The sequence below is a fragment of the Podarcis vaucheri genome (genome assembly GCF_965113315.1).
Source record: "Podarcis vaucheri genome assembly, chromosome: 10".
NCBI lineage: Eukaryota > Metazoa > Chordata > Lepidosauria > Squamata > Lacertidae > Podarcis > Podarcis vaucheri.
In genome coordinates, this window is record NC_138748.1 from 7,720,904 (window position 1) to 7,737,827 (window position 16,924).

General features: G+C 39.1%; 2 protein-coding genes across 3 annotated transcripts in view; one reads left to right on the plus strand and one right to left on the minus strand.

Moving 5' to 3' along the window:
* Positions 1 to 16,924, minus strand: part of FBXL13 (F-box and leucine rich repeat protein 13) — a 64,663-nt gene that overhangs the window by 29,629 nt on the left and 18,110 nt on the right. For both annotated transcript variants that reach the window (XM_082239590.1, XM_082239589.1), the window contains exons 10-12: positions 7,424 to 7,476; positions 6,764 to 6,864; positions 563 to 692 (exon numbers count right to left, since the gene is read on the minus strand). In XM_082239590.1, the coding sequence (XP_082095716.1) occupies positions 563 to 692; positions 6,764 to 6,864; positions 7,424 to 7,476 (284 nt within the window). The remainder of the gene's footprint in view (positions 1 to 562; positions 693 to 6,763; positions 6,865 to 7,423; positions 7,477 to 16,924) is intronic.
* LRRC17 (leucine rich repeat containing 17) lies at positions 482 to 15,549 on the plus strand. Its single transcript, XM_082239796.1, has 4 exons — positions 482 to 622; positions 10,804 to 11,697; positions 14,343 to 14,498; positions 14,980 to 15,549. Exons 2-4 carry the CDS (start codon positions 10,941 to 10,943, stop codon positions 15,381 to 15,383), a joined length of 1,317 nt encoding a protein of 438 aa, XP_082095922.1. The 5' UTR covers positions 482 to 622; positions 10,804 to 10,940; the 3' UTR covers positions 15,384 to 15,549.

Below are 16,924 nucleotides of genomic sequence, written 5' to 3' on the forward strand. Positions count from 1 at the left end.
ATCAGCTGATCCGATCAGCAGATAAGCCGCTAAAAGCCGCTAAAAGCGCTAATCCTTCAATGGGCTTGCTTCGCAAGACGAAAAAACCGCTAGACGAAGAGAATCACAGAACGGATTATTTTCGTCTTGCGAGGCACCACTGTATTAGAAAGCTCACTGACAATCTGATTTCCTTTTCAGGAAATCCTGTCCCTTTCAAGGAGCTTTATTTCTGATTGCTCAGCAGAGGACCCTTGAGTATTGTTAATGTCTGCAAATTGTACGTATGGAAGCAAAAGCACAAAGCAAGCATGTTTTCAGTCCACCTCCAACAGCAATGCATGCTTTCATTATGCAATAAGGACTGGCTGTTTATAGTTAAAGACGCCCACTGGACAAAAGCCAAAAGCCTATAGTGCTATTCCTCAGGAAAATTTAAGCAGCTGTGGTAATGTAATTTAAAACCTCTCAAAACTTTGCTGCAGTGCCTGTACTACTTGATTATACCATGAGTGCTTGGTGCCGTCAGTTCTCTAAAGGAATCACTTCGCTACAATATGAAAAAGAAAACTGAAATGCAAACCTGGAGGCAGCCTGAAATATCCAAGTAGATGAGCTTGTGACACCCTCTTCCAGAGCCGAGGTACAGTAAGCCATTGTCTGTGAATTTTCTGCAATAAGCTAAACTTAAATACTGTAAATTGGGGCATCCCCTATGCCAGATAAAAGAAGAAGTCAGTTACTAAGATGTTGCATACAGATTTCTGGTGCAATTTGATACTGTAGCTAAAAAGCTTTCTAAGAACATGGGTGGATACTGGAATTTAATGGGAATATTCACTTTGCCTGAATACAAAAAAACTGTGTTTCATTTTTCTTTGTTGCATGTACTTTACACTGTTTAATAAGATTATTCACGAACCAAAGTCATCTTAAATGAAACCTGATTTTAAAATGATTTTCCTTGGTTGTAAACTCAAACGTTTGCAGTAAATTAGAAATATATGACTCTCAACCATTTTAAGGACCAAGTTGTAACGTTAACTTCACATTGTTTTTTAAGCTTTTTGTGTTCAAAATGAAAACCAGAACTCTATCAAAGGATATTAAAAGCATAAAAAATTAAACATAATGTTAAACCAGCCCTGCTTGTGCAATTGTTTCCATTAAGGTTTGACACAGCTATTCTAACAAAACAAAAATACAAAATAGTTGTGTGCTCACATAACAACCTAAAGCTGTAATACTTTGCTATATCTGGAAGTAAGCCTCATTGAGCATGGTGGCATTTTTTGAGTAAATATGCACAGGATTGCACTGTGTGACTTATTAATAGGAAACCTTTATAACATATATCCAGGGACAGACAAAGGAAGTGGGTTAGACAATATACACAGCAAATGAATACTCTGAAACTGTACTCTCTACAACTTCAATTTTATAATACATATTTAGGCATTATCATACTGAAGAGTATTAACTTTATACAATTATAAAGTAGTTGAACTAAATTAAGAGATGCAATGCCACAATTACCACAAATGAAAGCTTGCAGAAGAAAAAATACACTGTATGATTAGGAGTAGACAACATGCTCTGCAACAAATTTTAGTTCAGAAAAACATTTAAGGCAACTTCACAAGTCAGCAAAAGCTAAGCTGGGAACACCCACCGTGATGAAAGTATGACATCATGACCACTGCTTGTAAGACTTGGACTTTTGTGTTCTTAATGAATAAGAGAGGGAAAACTTTGCAGATAATAAGGGTTAAATTTAAAGACATATGGAAAGAAATATAAACAGTAAATATTTATTTTTGTATTAAGACAAAAAGGCATTCAGATAAACTTTTCTGTGAGAAGATAAACACCTAAGATCTTCCAGTGATAGCACATTAATTTTTAGGTGTACAAACTGTGGATTATATTCTCAGTATGTACATCATTATGACAATGACAAGTAACAATGAATGGTAACAGGCTTCATCTTCTCTCGGCAAAGTTAAAATGCTCCAGCTTGTATTAGTCAGTATCTAATATTCTTTATGGCAAGAATGGGAACCTGTGGTCCCACAGATGTTGCTGGACTCCCAGCTCCCATCAGTCCCAGCCAAGCGCAGCCAATGGTCATAGATGATGGGAGTTGTAGCACAGCAACATCTGGAGGGTCATAGGGCCAATCCCTGCAATGGGTTTTAATTATACTTTGTTCTTCTAGACTTCAGGTGTCTCTTAATATAACAATGTAATAAACAAATAGGTATTCTGGAGTCCCAAATGCATGGCTGAATTGAAACAAGCTTTTTACAACAATATATTTCTATGAAAATGTGTGAGTGCATACCTTTCAAAGAGAAGGGAGATTAGGTTACCTTTTAGGTCATTTTATTTCCCTTGGAGGGATGCTCTGTTAGATGTCTCAACATATGGGATGTATTGCATCCCCTATACTTGGCATTCACGTGGCAGTGTTTTTTTGTGTGAATCTTTTCAAAGCCCTGACTGAGTGTAGCCAATCAGACTGACAGCAAAGGAGGGTTCAAAGTGGGGATAATGTTTATTAAGGAAGTGCAGGCTCACAATGAATGAGCTTTGTTTGGCCCAGCAACATCGTAACATAACCAACTGTATGATTTATAAATGTTACTGAAGAATTGTGTTAAAATATAATAGTACGTAAGCTGCACCTAGTTGAGACTGCCAACAACAGGAAACTGGTGCAAAAACTAAGGGTTTTGTGGGAGGGTTCTTAAAGGAAATTTCAATCTGAGCTGTTTGCTTGTTTTCTTTTTGTGGTTGCAGGAGATAATGTGATTAGGACAACACAGCTTGGCAGGCGATAGAACTTTTGCAAAGTTCAGATAGGAAAACTACAATATGGTATGCTGAAAACAGAAAGTTCATTCACACTGATCCAAACACATTAGTGCTGAGACAGAGAAGCAAAAGATGATTTAGCTATATTTAAATGGAATATTGTTTTTGCAGGGGGAAATGTCAGCATTTGAAAAGGCTTTATGAACTTGGAGGCTACTTTGAAAATACCACTAGGCCACATTGGACACTAGAAAATGGCATAAGGATATAAAACTATACAGATCAGACATTTAAGGAGATTGTCATACTAGAGCTGATTCTAGCTCACAGCAAGAATTAACCCCGCTTTCATTTGCTGGTGTAGAACAGGAACATGGGCACAAAGAACAAATTAGCTATTTAACAAACTACCTATATAACATACTTTTATTTCATTCAAGCAAATTATGACCAGCTGAAATGCATGAGGAAGGAGTCCAGGTGAAACATACTGAAGGCTTGGTTGCCAGATGTTTGATCATACTGGTTGCCTCCTCTGCCCACGTTCCAGCTTGTCAAGATCTTTCTTACATTGTGATGCCCAGAACTGAACACATTACTCCAGGTGTGGCCTGATCAAAGCAGAATAGAGCAGTACTATGACATTCCCATGATTGGGACACTATATTTCTGTTGATGCAATCTAGAATAGCATTAGCTTCTTTGCTGCTACATTACACCGTTGACTTGTAGTCTACTAAAACCCCTAGACCTTTTCTTATGTGCTACACCCAGACCAGGTGTCCCCCATCTTATATTTGTGCAGCTGGTTCCTCCTGTCTAAGTGTAGAACCTTACATTTATCCCTATTGAATTTCATTTTGGCAGTTTGGGCCCAGTTCTCCATTCTGTTAAGGTAATCTCCAATCCTGATTCTGTCTTCAATACAGTGGTACCTCGCAAGACGAATGCCTCGCAAGACAAAAAACTCGCTAGACGAAAGGTTTTTCCGTTTTCGATTTGCCTCGCAAGACGAATTTCACCTATGGGCTTGCTTCGCAAGACAAAAACGTCTCGCGACTTTGTTTCCTTTGTCTAAAAACAAAGACATGTTTTGTTTATAAAGTTAATTTATTTTCCCTTCAATTTTTGAACTGCTCTTTACAGTATGTGTGACTTTAAAGAGCAGTTAATAAACTGTTGTTGTACCAAATTTGGCTTTGTTTGGACTTTTTTTGACCATAGGAACGCATTAATTGATTTTCAATGCATTCCTATGGGATTTCGTGATTCGCAAGACGAAAAATTCGCTAGGCGACAAAACTTGCGGAACGAATTAATTTCGTCTTGCGGGGCACCACTGTACTTCTACAGCATTAGATACCTCTCCCAGTTTGGGTGTCATCCGCAAATTTGATGATCATCTTCTCAGTTTCATTATCCAAGTTGTTTATAAAAATGTTTACCAACAAATGCCTCCCATTTTTCTTTCTTGTTAGAGTCATCTGCATTCGTGCCTTCAATATTTCACCTTTAAGAAACTTGCATCCATCTTGGACTCCCTTCTCTTTGAGTATTTCTGACATACAGTGATACCTCAGGTTAAGTACTTAATTCGTTCCGGAGGTCTGTTCTTAACCTGAAACTGTTCTTAACCTGAAGCACCACTTTAGTTAATGGGGCCTCCTGCTGCTGCTGCCACTGAGCCGCCAGAGCACGAATTCTGTTCTCATCCTGAAGCAAAGTTCTTAACCTGAAGCACTATTTCTTGGTCAGCAGAGTCTGTAACCTGAAGCGTATGTAACCTGAGGTATCACTGTATAGTGGGATCTCACACAGTAGTTCCTCAAGTTTGTTAAGGAAATCAGCCTTCTTAAAGTCCGCAGTGCATGTCCAACGATACTCAGGTTTCCCTTGCCTCTATCTAATGAAACCCAAGAGGACATTATTGTTTCCTCTCAATGTTCACTGTACTTGCACCTTGTTGATCAGTTCCTCACTACTGGTGAGGCCTAGGTGCAAGATAGGTATGTGGAACTTGAATAGAAAACATGTGGCCCTCCATATGTTGTTAGACTGCAGCTGTCATCAGCCCTAGTGAACATGGCCCATTATCAGAGATGATGGTAGTTATAGTCCAACAACAACTGGAAGGCTGCAAGTTCCCAATACAAGAAGTCTCATTGAACTCAGGGAGCCTTATGCTTCACAACTGGTAGGGAGCTTCAGACATAAGATTTAGACTAGCTTGTGTTGTGTCTATGATTCTTAAAGTATATGCATAATACAGAAGGGAGCAGGAAGCAGCTAGAAGATGTTTCACAAGGGTTGACTTGTCAGTATTTTTGAAATTCCTGCCAAGAACCTTTTAGAAGTCCAGTATCTCACACTTTCCTATTATAGCCTCATCGTGTCTTATCATGCATCCGCATATTAGGGGATTAATCAGGCACATTGTGAGCTTCAGGGAAAGTAACAGAGAACTGGATTTCATGGCCTATTTTAATTAAATTCATTGCAATTTACCTTTAGAAGATCTGAACTGCCTCCTTCAATTTGATAACCCTGGTATATGATAAGCATTTAATTCGCCAGTATAGCCTTGAAACCACTGGCATACAGGATTTGTTCTGCCCATCTCCTCCTGCATGGTCCTGTCTCCCTCGACCTATTCATGGACATCATTAGGGGAGGTGCTTTGATGTGCATCACCCCCATGCAATGCATGGTGAGAGGGCTTTCTCAACTACAGCAGCTACTTTACATTTGTCACAACCTCAGTAATTCTATACAGCTTCATCTCTACCTCCTGAAAACTTTTGTGTTTAGGCAATTCTTTTTGCTGATTATCCATTTAAGTTTTTGTTTTGTTTTGTTTTGTTTGTTGTTATATTTTAACTGTCCATTTTTTGCTGGATTTTAAAATGTTGTTGTTGTTGCTGTATTTTTAAATAGCCGTCTTTGTTAGCTGCCTTAACTGATTGAACTAGAAAGGTGGGCTATAACTATTCCAAATAAATGAATAACTAACTAACTAACTAACTAACTAGAACGTCTTGGGGTAAACTGCAGTAAAATCAAACATGCCATTAACACAGTTCTCTTTCATTGTCCAAATTGCTCCAAAGTGCCTAATCCGGTCTTTAGCATGCAGGTTTATAATAAGGTAATCATGGTGCTCTATTCAGCTCTAACCAAATTTATTTCATGGTCCTTTCCCAATCTGTTGTTTAGAAGTACAAATAACTGAGGCTATACATACATACCTGGGAGAAAGTCAATAGGACTTATTTTTGAGTGCATCTATAGGATCGGGCTGTGAACATGTCATCTGTCAGACTCAGAGAGTATCTTGTGTTTGTGAGCATGAAGGGGAGATTAGCAACTGGCCAGTAATGACTTAGATTTCCTGAATCCAGGGAGAGTTTCGTGAGGAGTGGTTTTACCACTGCCTCCTTCAAGCAGGGAAGGAGCACCCCCTCTTGCAAGGAGGCAATAATAACCTCCCTGGCCCAGCTACTTGTCCCCTCTCTGCAAGTTTTTATCAGTCCATATTCTCAAGCCTTACTACTGTCAGTTCCACTACAGCCATGAAGTCCTCAGCCACCCCAGAGCCAGTTGCCTTGGCAGGGATGTTGAAGTCTCTCAAAACCAGTGGTCAATGTCTTATTGGAGGGAGGGTGTTGCCCCTGCTTTTTGATCACTGTTTTATTTGGGAGAGGGCTGTAGTAGTTTGCCCCCCCTTTTTTTGAGGGGGGTGCTCAGCACTGCCAACTTTTCTGCTGTGAAATTGTTGTTGTTTTCTGGCACTCACAGCAGTTTCCTACAATTTCAAATGTGTCTCTTGGTCCAAAAAGTTGGGGGACACTTGTTTCCATATTACAGTGATAGTCAGCGAGAGAGAGCAGCTGATCTTTATAAAAGTGGAATCTTTCTTCTACTGTTACACTAAAATTCAGAATTTATTTATAAAACAGATTGTTTTTACCTTGACAGAAGTCTTAGTGTTCCATTTGTGATATCTGTGTGAGATAAATTTAAGTAAAGGATTGCTGGGCAACCTTCTGTTACAAGCCTTATTAGTTCATCCTGTTCAATAAAGAAAATCATAAATGAAATTGGCTTCATTTTTTAAAGTAAATAATATGGCTCTATATCAGATGCATTTTTTCAGCTCACACTATACTTCAACAGCACACCTAGACATCTGATAATAAATTGGACATGCAATAATAATAATATTTAGCATCATCTGCTGTAACCACATTCTTAACATAATACAACATATAAATGTAACTAAAATAACCAGAATCTTTAGGTAGAATAAATGACCTCTTTTGGTTTTGAAAATAGCCTCCTTAAATTGTTGTTTCTGATCCATATTTGGCCCATTGGAGGCTCCTCACACCAGTGTAGACTGAAGCTAGAAGTCTATACAGCTTTTCCTTGATTACAAACCATGAAATCAGATGGGTTTCCTATTCAAACTTAGTAATATTTGGACTTTAGCCATATTATGCTACATAAATAGAGCACAGCTTTTCATTTTAAAAATGTTGTGTCTTCTCTAGAAATCAAAATTAGAACTAAAATTTACTATATCTGAATTACATTAAGGCTATTTCAAATTTGTTGTATGAATACTTACATTTAACCCTTGGCATTCAGTGACATTTAAGTCTTGCAAATTCTTACAGTGAGCTAAAATAAATATAACACCAAATCAGTATCTTGCATTACTTGAAAACATCAGCTAATATCTAGCAGTTTTCAGTAACATAAACCCAAAATCAGCAATGCAATGGGAAAGAATGAAATATATTTTATACCAATGGTCATACACCCCCCATCACCAAAGGAATGTAGTTATTGCTCTGTTAACACACATTCTCAAACAGTAAGATAAGCCACCCTGCTGAGGCTTGGACAAGCTGCCTGTGACAGCATGTCACTCCTCTGACAGCTCCTAGACTTGATTGGGTCAAGAATGTAAACTTAATGAGTGTTGATACTATGAGTGAATAGAGACATTACAAGCCTTTTTCTTAACTAAGGTTTTGTCCTGTGACATCTCAGCCCATGCTATGGGTCCATCTTGTTTACTGGCCTCACTTTCCTATGATCCCCTTGCCTCCAGGATGAAAAGATAATGCAGACTACTGGGCAAACCTCTTTGTCCATTTGGTTTTAGAACTAGATCATATTACTATAACACTGGAACCTAGAGGTGAATGGGGCTCACGCCCAGGTAAATTTGTATAGGATTGAAGCCTACATGTACAGGACAGAGTGAATCAGCATCTTATCCTGTACACCAGGGATAAGAAACCTGTGATCTCCAGATACTGCTTGAACATGACTTCCATCACCTCTGACCATTGATGGTGTTAGCAGACACTGAAATGGAGTCCAATGACATCTGGAGGGAGGGCCACTTTCCCACCCATGTTGTTAGGCTGCAATCCCAGACAGTATTTTCATAGAACATGGTATTGTACCAGCCAAGGCAGTAGAGCAAATATTTAGAAGCAGGCTAAGAAGAATCATAAGATCATGAGAGGGCAAAGCTCAGTGGTAGAACATCTGCTCTGCATGTGTACAGAAAGTCCCATGTCCAATCCCCAGCATCTCTAGGTTGAGCTAGGAGAAAATATGAAACCGTGGAGACTCTGAAACTCGGCTGTCAGTCATTAACCAGCGCTGGAAAACTTCTGGCCTATGGAAAGGCAGAGGTTCAAGAGCAGCATCAGCATTGGACAGGCTGGGCAGGTCCACCTTCTATGTTCCAAGGGCGGACCAAACCTTCATAGTCTTTTCTCTGGTCTGCCCCGGAAGCCCTTCTCCCTGGGAGCCAGACAATATGACTCCCATCAACTCTGGCCATTGATGGTGCTAGCCAGTGGCGTAGCATGGGGGGTGCAGGGGGGGCCGGCCACACCGGGCACAACATCTGGGGGTTAGGGTTAGGGGGCGCAAATCCACGGGTTAGGGGGCGCAAATTACTTGCCTTGCCCCGGGTGCTGACAACCCACGCTACGCCACTGGTGCTAGCTAACTCCAGTTCCACTGCCAGACTCCGCCCTCCTGCCCAGCCACATCAGGTAGATTCCTGATGCTTCCCACTCCTTGCCCAACAGTCATGTCAGGCCACAACGACCACCAGGTAAACCAGTAACAGGGTATTATTATCTTTAATGTGGAATTCACCTTTTTCAAAGGTGCCACACACTGGGTCAACATTTTAATCAAACTATCCACAAAGACCCAAGGTCTCTTTCCTGTGTAGTCACTGCTACTTCAGACTATTAACATATATGGGAAGGTAGGATTTCTTTTCCCAGTGTCCATCACTTAACACTTGTTTAAAAGAGCGAATGCCATTCAATGTAATTCCCATTCACTCGCTTTCATTTCAAGAAGAAATACAAGACAGTTCACAAACAAACAAACGTCAACAGCAAAATAACAAGAATAAAAATATAGCTACCAAAAATAAAAATACACTGTAAAACAGCTACATTCAAATACCCATAATTAAAATATATAATAAACCCCTTAAAACAGCATAAGAGTTACAACAATTACTACCAAATACAATCAACCAAGCTTGGGAACCCCTAACCTCTCACAATATCAATAAAAATAAATAAATAAATAAATAGATAAATAAATACACAAAGGACCTACCCATGTGATGCTGACGCAACCCCCCCCCACACACACTAAGAATAGGCAACAGAATGAAAGAACAATATATTCATCTCTTTCCTCACCTCTCCTTTCCCCCAACTGCAAGACGTCTGACAAAAATGTCTCTCACCAAACATAAACAATCTGTGAAAAGGACTATGAATTGACTTTGAGAAAACAGGTGTACAGTTTCCTGTTTTTCCATTTGCTTTGTACCACAACCCCCCCATAAAAACTAATAAAAAAACAAACAAAACCGTGAGCCATCCTAAAAAGAAATTACTACAAGAGACGAAAGTCAGGAGATTAGGGAAATGCTTTTTAAGCAGGTGTATCTTCAGGAGTCAATGGAATGCCAATACTGATGGGGCATTGCATATTTCAGCCATGCTTCCATGTTTACTACAAGCCAATAATCATCAGATGATGGCAAAACTAATTGGGTTCCATTTGTTGACCTAAATGCCCTTACAAATTCATTCCCTGAGTTCCCTGTATCAGGTGATACTGTATCAGGTATAATGGTGTGTGACATCATCATTATTTGATAATAAATAAATCATTTATATCTCCATTTAGGAGGGAAGCTCACCATTATTATCACAGCCGAAATTATTTTCAATACACAATGTGCTGATTATTATGGAAAAGATATTGAAATGTCAGCTTTAATTCATTATAATTTAGGACACCAGTCGTGAAAGACCTACATTGACTCCCAGTACAATTCTGAGCACAATTCAAAGGGCTGGTGCTGACCTTTAAAGCCCTAAATGGCCTCGGTTCAGTATACCTGAAGGAGCGTCTCCATCCCCGTTGTTCATCCTGGACACTGAGGTCCAGCTCCGAGGGCCTTCTGGTGGTTCCCTCACTGCAAGAAGTGAAGTTACAGGGAACCAGGCAGAGGGCCTTCTCGGTAGTGCCCTTCCATCAGATGTCAAGGAAGTAAACAACTGACCTTTAGAAGACAATCTGAAGGTTACATACGCTTCAGGTTACATATGCTTCAGGTTACAGACTCAGCTAACCCAGAAATAATGCTTCAGGTTAAGAACTTTGCTTCAGGATGAGAACAGAAATCGTGCTCCGGCGGCGCAGTGGAACGAATTAAGTACTTAATCCGAGGTACCACTGTATCAGGGAAATTTTTATGTCTGATGTTTTACAATTTTTAATATATGTTGTAAGCCACCCAGAGTGGCTGGGGAAACACAGTCAGATAGGCGGAGTAATAATAATAATAATAATAATAATAATAATAATAATAATAATAATAATAATAATTTATTATTAATTCTAGGGTAATATCTCACTAATATTCTGTTTTTCTTCCAACAGAGCGATTCCTCAAACCCTTGCTGTGCCTCCTTGATTCAGAACCACGCTAGTTAAAGGCTTCCAAACTCAGATTTCAAAGGAATACTCTGACTGTTCCAGCTGTTGTACAAAATAATTGGGACCAGCTGGATGTCAGGATGCAAGTGGTTACAATTATAATACTACTTTTCTTTTGTAAAGCAGCTGACTTTAGGAAGACAAGAAATGGAAGTTCAAGAAACAAAGCAAATAATGGAAAGTCAAACGGCTTAAGAAGAGCATCTGGCACCGTCAAGCGCTACACCCCAGGGCCCCCATGTGACGTGTACACCTATCTTCATGACAAATACTTAGATTGCCAAGAAAGGAAACTGACATTTGTATTGTCTGATTGGCCGGAAGATTTAAAACACATGCTCCTAGCAAGAAATAGAATTCGCAAGCTGAAGAACAACATGTTTTCCAAGTTCACCAAATTAAAAAGTCTAGATTTACAACAGAATGAGATATCAAAAATTGAGGATGAAGCTTTTTTTGGTTTAAATAAACTCACTACGCTTTTACTGCAGCACAATAAGTTGAAAATCCTGTCTGAGGAGGTGTTTATTTACATGCCTCTTTTAATTTATTTACGCCTGTATGATAATCCATGGGACTGCAACTGTCAGATCGAAACCCTTATAACGATGCTGCAGCTTCCAAGAAACAGGAACTTGGGAAATTATGCTAAATGTGTACACCCAACAAAACTAAAAGGTCAAAAGCTCAAGCAAGTAAACTCAGAGCAGCTGTGCATTGAAGGAGAAAGACCAGACCCTCCTATTCCAAAACCTAAACCCATCAGACCTGAATTTGACTCTTCTCTCTGCCACATTTACATGTTTCCTGTACAGACACTGGACTGCAGAAAAAAAGGTCTGTATAAGCCAAATACATGTTACTTTTTAGCTGCTCATTAATGACCATTAAAGTTATCATTATGAAACTTCACCCAAGGTAATGGAAAGGTGCGGTATATTTTAAAAAATATTTTAGGCTGTAAGCCTTCTGACTGTTACCTGAGAGTAAGCCAAATTGAATTCAAAGAGCACCTTAAAGACCAACTAAGTTAGTTCTTGGTATGAGCTTTCGTGTGCATGCACACTTCTTCAGATACCTAAGGTGCTACTGGAAGGAATTTTTTTATTTTGACTATGGCAGACCAACACAGCTACCTATCTGTAACTGAATTCAAAGAATTACTTGTCAGTAGACATGCAGAAGATTACAGTTGGTGGTTATCTAGCCCAAGCGGTGGAATTTTTCACCTATCCATTATCCACTATTATTATTATCCATAACAATCAATAGACTTCTGATAAAAACTTATAGCATCCTGATTACAAAATAACAAAAGTAGGCATATGTGCCTTAAGTGTGTCAGATGCAAGCAGCCTCGAAGTAGGATGAGCATGTAGCCCTATAATACATTTAGCATAAAAATATTAGTGATTTAATCAAACAAATTGTGCCATCATATAGGAGAAGCCTGCATCTACTTACCACCCATGACTAGAAGGAAATTAATTTATAATAAAAATAATTTAGAGTAATTTATCTTTCAAGCCCCATGTCTTGTAACTGACCCATGTCTACTCAGAAATAAACCTCATTGTATTCAATGATGGGCTCCAAGTAAGTGGAATTAGGACTGAGGCCTTAATTTGTTTCTACTTGAATTTTAAAAACCAAGGAACTGCATTGTTCATTATTGCTATTTTCAAATGGAAAGAAGTTATCTCTTTTGTTACCTGTAGACTTTATCTGTACTCCTCAGTTACATTCCAAAGCTCTTTAGCAAAGCAGAAAGAACCAACTGAATTCAACTGCTACTTTTTGGCTACTACCCATTCCCTAAAACAGGGGGTAGAGAACCTCTGGCCAGAGGTTTGGCTCATGGGATTAACATTTGGCTCATTTCTCCCATTTTTAATTCAATGGGACTTGCCTCTTAGTAGACAGGGTTAGAACTGCAGCCAGAGATGTCTTTATGATGGGCTATTAGTCACTTAATTAACTTGGTCTTTAAATTGCCGCAAGATACAGTGGTACCTCGGGTTAAGTACCGTATTTTTCACTCTATAACACGCACCCGACCATAACACGCACGTAGTTTTTAGAGGAGGAAAATCTGTAGGCATGCCACCCGTAGGCATTTCCTCCATAACACGCACAGACATTTCCCCTTACTTTCTAGAAGGAAAAAAAGTGAGTGTTATGGTGCAAAAAATACGGTACTTAATTCGTTCCGGAGGTCCGTTCTTAACCTGAAACTGTTCTTAACCTGAAGCACCACTTTAGCTAATGGGGCCTCCTACTGCCACCGGAGCACGATTTCTGTTCTCATCCTGACGCAAAGTTATTAACCCGAGGTACTATTTCTGGGTTAGCGGAGTCTGTAACCTGAAGCATATGTAACCCGAGATACCACTGTATTTGTTTCTGCACGCTGTCTTTCTAGATTCATTAACTTTGAAAAGAAACACACAGGGAAAGTAACTGATTTGCAAATATTTGCTGATACCTGAGACATGCATGTCTATCATGTACAATGATAAATAAAAATGTTTAAAATATTCATATATTGGCATTAGCAGATTAAATGGAAAAAAGATTTGTGCAAATTAAACCAATGGTAGCAGAACGTAAAATACTAGATGAAAGTTTGAATTAATTTTGGATTGGATTTAGGGATGTTTGTACACCCCTAGGTTCCCTGCCTAGACAAATTTAAAAACAATAGAAATCAGGGAATAATATCTGGAAGGCAACAAAATGTTATCCACATTCAAACTCCTGCTCTAAAAGACCATTCATCCACCAACCTGTCAAACTGAAACCCCCACACCTGACAACTACACAAGCTATCTTCAAACTAAATAGCACCAGATGAGTTTTAAAAAGTGACCCAAGCCACAAAGTGCAGAGGAAGACAAACTTCTCAATGTTGTTTTGACAGAAAGACAATATGTGAATTGGTGAATCAATAGCATCATTCTTCATAAAAATTAATTCAATAAGGCAGCCAGAAAACAATGCTCTACATTGTCTACAACAGGGAAAGGACACTTTTTGGCACAATCTGTACTACTTGTAGATTTTTAAGATGGTTTCTTTAGCACCTCAGTTGGTTTACTTTGTTTCAAACTCTCAGTGGGTACATTAATTCTCTGAAGTTGGTGATACACAAACTAAAGGAGTAATGGGCAATGTATTTGGGAGTAGGATATGCACACTAGGCTACCACCTTACTGAAGCTAAGTAGGTCTGAGTCTGGTCAGTGTTGGATGAGAGACCATGTAGGAACCACATGTATGCTACCTGGGATTCCATAATGGAAGAAAGGTGGGGTATAAATAGAAGACAATAACTTTTAAAAGCTGTCTTAAAAACAAAAGAAGACTTAAGAATGCACATGAGTAGTCTATGTTGTTATATGGATAGATGGGAAACTATGTTGTGGCGGGGACTATGGCTTTCCATAATATATATGTATATATATTTCTTCTTTCCTTCTCAAGAATTAAAGAAAGTTCCCGGTAACATCCCTCCAGATGTAGTTAAACTTGATCTATCTAACAATAAAATCAACCAGCTACGACCCAAGGAATTTGAAGACATGAATGACCTGAAGGTATTAAACCTCAGTAGTAATGGAATAGTTCACATAGACCCAGGTGAGTAAACTTTATTATGATATATCAAACTATAGTGAGTTTTAATAAATGCTTTCATGATACAAAAGGTGGCTCATTTCCTCAAAATGTCATTTTTAATAATTATGAAATAGTAATAAATACAAGTTGAATATCTATCAAATCTAAGAGAATTCCACCTACGGGAAGCAACAACAGTCACTGATTAATCAGATTGTTTTACAGTGCAATATTATGCATGTCTTCTTAGAAGCAAGCCCACTGAATTCAATACAACTTACTCCTAGATAAATTTGTATGGGATTACACTGTTAATCTCTATGATGGGTCTGGTACAGAAGACTCACAATAATGTTCAGAACATTGTGCCTCTCTTGTTTCTTTAAAACACAACCACAGTGAATCTCAGCCAAGGTTTAATGGTACTAACACATATCTCTATGGTGGTTGTTATTTTTACGCAGTAGATATGTAATCCTAGTGTTTACATTTTTTTGAACAGCTGCATTTGCAGGACTCATGAACCTGGAAGAATTGGATTTATCAAACAACTCCCTGCAAAATTTCGAATATGGAGTATTAGAAGATTTGTACTTTTTGAAAATACTGTGGCTTAGAGAAAATCCTTGGAGATGTGACTACAACATTCATTATCTTTTCTACTGGTTGAAGCACCACTACAGTGTTCACTACCATGGTTTGGAATGTAGAAAACCTGAGGAATTCAAAGGCTGGTTTGTTGGGAAATATGTCAGAAGCTATTATGAAGAGTGTCCCAAAGATAAGCTTCCTATTTACCCAGAAACATTTGAACAGGATACCGACGATGAAGAATGGGAAAAGCACAAAGAATATCCAGTTCAAACAGGAAAGAAACATGGGGTTATTGTCACTGTAATAGGTTAATTTGATCACTGCCACATTCAATCCTTTAATATTTTTGTAAGAAAAAATGGTAGTTTATATTTTTGTTAAATGCAGTGTATGTTCATGAGGGATTATCTGTTAAAATATTTTTGGTACTAATCACATGATGACATTACCTGTTTCCTTATAAACTTACTCTTTTTAATCTGTTTTGTGTCATTTTTGCCTAACTAGTAACCATTTGCAAATTTTTAACGCAAAGGCATATGATTTATTGCAGTGTAATAAACTAAACCTCTTTAGAGAGTTGGGCTTAAAAATCCTAAAACTTGAAATCCATGTTTAACCAGAAGTAAGTTGTACTATGGGACGCGGGTGGCACTGTGGGTAAAACCTCAGCGCCTAGGACTTCGAATCCCCGTGGCGGGGTGAGCTCCCATCGTCAGTCCCAGCTCCTGCCCACCTAGCAGTTCGAAAGCACCCCCGGGTGCAAGTAGATAAATAGGTACCGCTTTATAGCGGGAAGGTTAATGGCGTTTTGTCACGCTGGCCATGTGACCCAGAAGTGTCTCTGGACAGCGCTGGCCCCCGGCCTCTTAAGTGAGATGGGCGCACAACCCCAGAGTCGGACACGACTGGCCCATACGGGCAGGGGTACCTTTTTACCTTTAAGTTGTACTATGTTCAGTGGAGCCTACTCCCAGTTAAACGTGCACAGAACTACTGTCATCCACTGCAATCTGCTGAATATTGTAACTGTAACAGAAGGCACACACATCCAACTTTCTAATGAGGCACAAATAGGCAAACACCAATTTATCCTTCCTAAGTGCCTAGATCTGGACAAGGGCAAAGTCATCTGAGTCAGGGGATAGGCAGCCAAAGTCCAATTTGTAATTACTGGATCCTTCCCAACTACTCTATTCTGAACTTAAAAATGGAAAGCATAATGCTGGTGGTCAACAAAAGAGGTTTAAAGACTGTCTCGAGGCAAATCTAAAAAAATGTAGTATAAACATCAACAATTGGGATACTTGCCTGCGAGCGCTCAAATTGGAGAACAGCCTTTACCAAAGGTGTCATGGGCTTTGAAGACACTCAAACTCAGGACGCAAGGGAGAAACGTGCTAAGAGGAAGGCACGCTTGGCAAATCCACACCATGATCAATTCCCAACCGGAAACCTATGTCCCTGCTGTGGAAGGACATGTGGATCCAGAATTGGCCTCCAGTTACTTACAGACTCATTGTTAAAACCGTGTTTATGGAAGACAATCTTACTCAGCTATGAGTGATCGCCGAAGAGAGATGGTAGAAGGGTTAAAGCAGGTGAATGAGACCTGAGCCTATTTAGACATAATACTACTCAGTTTTGGGTTTTCAGAATGATTTGGTTCAGAAGGGGATAAACAATCACATAAAAATAAAAAAAAATCAGATGTTCTACAGTCACTCACAAATGGAGTATCTTCAGCTGATGTGCTCCTAACGTGTTTTGGCATGGAATGGCAGAGCTTCCCCAAGGATTGTGACAAAAAAAAATCTCAATACCACCCTACTTGGTGTAGGGCGTCAGAAGGG

Coding starts and splice junctions, on each gene's coding strand:
- LRRC17 (XM_082239796.1), top strand. CDS start 10,941: ATGCAAGTGGTTACAATTATAATACTACTTTTCTTTTGTAAAGCAGCT. Junction 11,698..14,342: donor ACTGGACTGCAGAAAAAAAG/GTCTGTATAAGC, acceptor TTCCTTCTCAAG/AATTAAAGAAAGTTCCCGGT. Junction 14,499..14,979: donor AATAGTTCACATAGACCCAG/GTGAGTAAACTT, acceptor TTTTTTGAACAG/CTGCATTTGCAGGACTCATG.